Source organism: Clupea harengus, chromosome 18 (assembly GCF_900700415.2).
Source record: "Clupea harengus chromosome 18, Ch_v2.0.2, whole genome shotgun sequence".
Lineage (NCBI taxonomy): Eukaryota > Metazoa > Chordata > Actinopteri > Clupeiformes > Clupeidae > Clupea > Clupea harengus.
In genome coordinates this window covers 11,636,587-11,642,586 of record NC_045169.1, presented here as the reverse complement: position 1 = coordinate 11,642,586, position 6,000 = coordinate 11,636,587, and the positions used below count along the sequence as shown (strand labels likewise).

Sequence of the window (6,000 nt, the reverse complement as noted above, 5' to 3'; positions counted from 1 at the left end):
CTTACAGCCCGACAGGATGTGCCGGAGGCTTGCGTTGGGAGTGTTACAGAGTGGACAGACTTCCTCGTTTCCGAACCACTGGTGGAGGTTCCGAGGACAGGGAAGCGTGTCATACGTTGACCTGATGAGGAAGCCGAGCCTCGCTTGAGGGATCTTCCACAAGTCTGACCAACTGATCTTCCGGTCGACAACCCCCTCCCAGGTTGTCCAGCTTCCTTGTCGGCTCTGGGACACAGCCTTGATCTTATAGCGCTCTTCCTCCGTCCTTATCACCTCTGACACCACCATCTCCTTTCTCTCTTTCCGGTTGGCCTTAGACCAAAATCGTGGTGCCTCTCCCCAGCCTAGTCCTGCCCTTCCTGCCTGGACCCTGCCCACGATTTCTTGGTGTTGCAGCCTGCCAACTGCTCGGTCGACTTCAGTTTGGGCGTCCCACTTCCTGCCAGTACGGACCTTGACGCCTGCGTTTCTAACCGACTGATCGGTGGACTCTCTTAATTCAAGAAGCAGCCTGGTCTTTTCCTGCTTGTAGCCCAAACTGATGGATTGTAGTGGCAGCTGCAAGGTGTTCTTCCCAAAGAGGCCAGTGTCAGAGAAGCACCTTGGTAGCCCAAGCCACTTTCGGATGAATGAGTTGGCTTTCCCATCCATCTTGGTTGTTGTAGATGAGGGAATCTCACTCATCTTCAGTGGCCACATTATCCTTCTGTAGAGTGTGAACTGGTAGATCCACACCTTGTACTTCCCCGGGAGCTGGCTTTGGTCGATCTTTGCCAGGCCATCTGAGAGTTGTTTCAACACAGCTCTACCCATTTGCTTGTCGGAGAGCTCTGATGTGTACTCTCTACCTAGGCTTCTGATGGGATGCTCAGACAGAAGTGGGATTCTCTCGCCCCCTGCGACAAAGATGGTGCTGTCATTTCTGACTCCCCTTCTGAGGGACAGGCTGCGGGACTTGGCAGGCTTGATTTTCATTCTTGCCCAGGACATCAGCTCGTCCATCCTTTTCAGCAGTCTAGATGTGCAGGGTGCTGTCTGAAGGAGGCTTGTGACATCGTCCATGTAGCTCCTCAGTGGAGGTAGCTTCTGTCCGGATGGTAGTTTAATCCCTCCCACAGTCTGTCTTGCTCCGATGAGGATGATCTCGAAGGCTGCCACAAACAGAATGGGAGAAATGGCACACCCCATGGCGATTCCCACCTCTAGTTGTTGCCACCCGGTGATGAAGTCCTGTAGGGCAAAGCACATCTGCAGATCCTTGAAATAGTTTGCCACCAAGTTCTTAATACAGGAGGGCATGTGGAAAAACTCCATGGCATAGCTGATCAGCTGATGTGGCACTGACCCATAGGCGTTGGCGAGGTCGAGCCAGATGACATGCAGGTCCGTCTTCTCGCGCTTGGCCTTTTGGATCTGTTCCCAGATCATCGAAGAGTGTTCTACACAGCCTGGGAAGCCTGGGACCCCTGCTTTCTGGCAGCTGGTGTCAATGTAGTTGTTCTCCATCAGGTAGTTGGTCATCCTTTTGGCCAGCACAGAGAAGAAGATCTTCCCTTCCACGTTGAGCAGGGCGATGCTCCTGAATTGGCTGATGCTTTTGGAGTTCTCTTCTTTGGGGATGAAGACTGCTACCGCTCTTTGCCACTCAGACGGAATGCTTCGCTTTTTCCAGACAGTTCTCATGAGGTACCATAGCAGCTCTAGCACCTTGGGGCAGTTCTTATAGAGCTTGTAGGGTACTCCATTGGGACCCGGTGCTGATGAAGACCTTGCCTTCTCCACGACGTGCCTGACTTCGCTGAGCTTGGGGGGCATGATGTTGAACTTAGAGGTTGGTGGTGTAGGCCGCGGTACATACCCAGGTGTTCCTAGTGGGACGTTCCTTGCAGGATCGCTGTACTGTTTCCTGACATGCTGCTCAAGCTGCTCGTTAGTGATTTCCAGCTTCCCACTCTTTTTCTCTTCCAGCAGCTGTCTGGCGTGCTTGAAGGGGTCTTTGAAGAAGTTGGCTCTTTCCTTTTCTTTCCGGTTCCGGCGCTTACGGATGCGCTCAGCTCTGCGAAGAAGGGCCAATCTCTGCCTGACCTCCCCCACAGTGCCTTCAGGCCCTCTTTCTCTGCCTGAGTTGCTTTCCTCCAGTTCTTACGGAGTTGTCGTCGTCTTTGTACCAGCTGGCCAATCTCCTTTTCTCTCCTTCCTTTCTCCCTCGGGGCAGTTCTCTGCTTGTTAGAGACTTCGCCGAACCTGCCCTTACACTCCTGGTATAGGATGTCCCCAAACTGGTTAAGCTTGGACTCTGCCCCTCCTCGTAAAGACCCCTCCAATATCCTGACCAGGTCCACATCCAATTTGTGCCATTCCTCTACCATGTTTGCCTTCGGCCATTTGATCTTGCTCCTCCTGGCTGGTTCCTTTCCCTCTGCTTTTCGGCTTGGCTCAGTTCTGAGGGGACTGGTGGGTTTTTCTGCCTGGTGCTCACATGGAGGCTCGTCCTCCACCAGAGGACCTTCTTCCTCCTCTACTTCCCTGCCTTCAGCAACATTGGGTCCGTCAGCACTGTGGTTTTCAACCCGGCTTTCGGTCCCTCTTGTCTGACCTGACGCTGCAGCGCAAGGTTGCTTATGGCCTTTCCCCCCACATCTTGCTTTCCCCTGGTGGATTCGTGGAACTGTGAGAATGCATCTCAAATGCTGAGACCCTCTGAGAGTCTAATATGTCAGTCCACACCCATCACTGCATTACACACAGACAGTGTCATGGTATGAATTGATTTATGTGAGCTACTGCACCTTTCTATAGGATTTGTCAGCCAATTTCAGCAGGGAAAACACTCTCCCATGATACATTTGTGCTGGTGGTTTGATGGTTAATGGGCTGAACAGGTGAAGGCATAAACAAACATGAACTACCTCACTACAGACTCCTTGCTTCCTTATACGGACTCAATACTCTGCCTTATGCAATAGTAGGTGAGGGTGTCTAGTTAAAAGAATAAAATATGCAAAGAGCTTGCCTACTGCCTACTGCCTGTAGTTTATGTACCTACAGTATATGTTACCGATACCTATATAGACACATAATAAACTATTCAGACGGAAAGCCATGGCGTGTAAATGTTAAGTGCACAGTAGGATGACACTGGCTGAGGTGAGTGCCATGACAGGAGTGTGTGCAGTGTGGCAGAGAGAGATGAAGGGGCTCACTCGTGTTTTGGCGTCGATTTGGGCCCCTCTGTCCAGCAGGAGGCGGACCATGTTGGTGTTCCCACGTTTGGAGGCCACATGCAGGGGGGTGATGCCGTTCTGTGGGGACCACACAAAGAGAAAGGTTTATTCCAATATCGTTCCAATGCTGATAGAAGCGTCATTCAACGCCATTTCAAGACAATTCTCTTTAAGGATATTACTAGGTAAAAGTCTTAAGTGAGCCATGGCAAATTAGCTTATCAACATGCACATACACTTCTGCCCAGGAAAATGTGAATGCTGAAAACAGCATGATTCAATGGTATTTTAAAACAATTATGTACAGCATATTCTATTTTAGGATAATATGATGGCTGTTTTTGTCTAAAAGCAGTGCAGTTTCATAAGAGCAATCGTTACTCTAATTGCATTGGCGGATGAGCAGTGTGTGTTCTGTGGGGACCGCACAAAAAAAACGAATTTAAAAAAGAAACAGAACACAGGCGAAAGACTGAGAGGGTTCGAGCCCATTCATGTCAGCTTCTTATCACATCCTGACGAAAAAGTCTACAGGGAGCTATGGACAAGTCAGTGACCTTCACGGATCCTTTCTGACTTGGATAAACGGTCGTCAATCTCCCACTCTCTGGTGGCAAGTACGAGGCATTAGAAGGACTATAGCATTTAACTCGGGTGGGCGGTGGGGCCACACACTCACAAATACACATAGACATGTGTACACCCCCCACACACACACACTCACAAATACACATAGACATGTGCCCCCCCCCCCCCTAGACACAAAAAGACTTCATACTGTACACCTCCCCACACACACACACACACACACACACACAGAAGAATAGGCTGGCTCTCCCCAGAAAACACACTTCTGTTCTTAAACTGATTGTGGTTTTATATGTGTGTGTGTTTGTGTGTGTGTGAGAAGTATATATTTGATATGTAATGGTGTTTTAACATCGGTTAAGCCCACTCTTTGTGATCTCACTTCAAAGAAGAACAGTTTTGCAGAGTTCTCTGTGTTTCCTCAGGCATGTACTCTACCCTTCCCATAAAGTGGTGAACGGTGAAAAGTTGAAAGTGACATTGCAGTGTTATGTAAATAAGAGTTGTGTACAGAATATGTGTACATTTTTATAACTCAATCGTGACTTTTTTTGAGAATACTTCTTTGAATTACTCTCCTCAGTAAAGTATCCTAATCCCCTAATGAAATACTCACCCTGGCTGTGAAGTCCACAGCTGCCCCTCGATTAAGCAGCAGTGTTGCCACGTTTACGTTGCCATAGTGAGCAGCGATGTGTAGGGGTGTGAATCCACTCTGGAATGCAGGGGAAGAAGACGACATGACACACACACACGTACACAGACGTACACACACCAAAAGCACAAAGAAGAGAGGACCTCCGTTAATAATCAACAGCCATTCAGGCTACCCTTCAACTAATCTTAGCGAGGTATCCCCAAAAAATGCTGATGTAGAGTACTCAGTTACAGACTGCCCCAATGTTGATTGGATACAGAAGTAGTAGCTTTCTGGTATACCCCATAAAGACGGATTCTAGACCAGCATTATCGGGGGGACCTCTTGCCAATGTGTCCAACTGGGACCTTATTTCCTTTAAGTCAGCATGCAGCAATCACGTTAAAGCATGACAGATCATAAAAAGAGAAACATAAACGAAAATGCAAAGAGGAAAAAAAAGGGAAAAAAAAAAGAATTCAAAAGAGAAGAATTCTTAATATGATGTATGTCACAAACTCCAGAAGACATAAAATACATTTTCTTTCTTTCTTTCTTTAAAAAAAGAAAAAAAAGCAGTATCTCACACACAACACACACTCACATACACACTCTCACTGAGAGCCCACACAGCATCATGCAAACAATACAATTCATTCGTTCTGCATCTAAAACATAAACATAGATGAACTGAAAACATAAATACAAACACAGGAAATGGACTCATTGTCAACATCTATATACAGGGTACATACGGAACTAGTTAACCAAACATCTACATTGACAATGTATGATTTCAAAGGATGTAAAATAATAGGAAAAACCAAACAAAAATTATACACATGAAAGAAGAACCAATAAATTACCAGTGAATCAACCCAAAAGATGCACTATGCCACCGGATGCCATATCAGTTATCAAGTCAGAGTAAGAGGAGTGATCACAGAGCAGTTTTAATATGCGGAGTTCTTGTCTTACCTTTCCATTCTGAAAGTCAGGGTCCGATTTAATGTGAAAACATTATTTACAGAAGTGTGAAGAGAATATCGGCTAGGTGATGACTACAAAAATTACACATTTAAAGCTGATGGGGAGCAGAAATAATTCATTCAGGTGTTGCCATGCTAAAGCAGACATTCCCTACAAGTAATCAGACGACCAATAAAGCAGCATATTTCAAAACAAATCTTGAATCAATAGTTTTTTTATGCACAGGCATGCTTATTACTACGTAAAAAATTGCCCTAAGTTAGCCATGGCAAATTAGCTTATCAACATGCACATACACTTCTGCCCAATATCATTTCAATGCTGATAACAGCGTCACTGTACAGCATGTTAATATGATGGCTGCTACCTCTAACAGTACTGCAGTTCTTGTAAGAGCATTGTTAATCAAATTGCATGGGTTGAATAGCAGTGTGTGTGTTTAGTGATGGGTGGCATGCAACAGGACATGCTCAGGCATAGTGAGGGATAGAAAAAACTGAAATGCAGGCGCACAAAATAAAATACACTTAAAAGCCTTTTAGTTCATCTCTTTCTAGCACC

At 46.5% G+C, this 6,000-nt stretch overlaps 1 protein-coding gene across 1 annotated transcript in view; it reads right to left on the bottom strand.

Annotated features, from left to right (window-relative positions):
* LOC105907238 overlaps positions 1-6,000 on the bottom strand; it is a 95,504-nt gene that overhangs the window by 52,682 nt on the left and 36,822 nt on the right. The window contains exons 7-8 of the mRNA XM_031585544.2: positions 4,429-4,527; positions 3,204-3,302 (exon numbers count right to left, since the gene is read on the bottom strand). Coding sequence (XP_031441404.1) covers positions 3,204-3,302; positions 4,429-4,527 — 198 coding nt within the window. The remainder of the gene's footprint in view (positions 1-3,203; positions 3,303-4,428; positions 4,528-6,000) is intronic.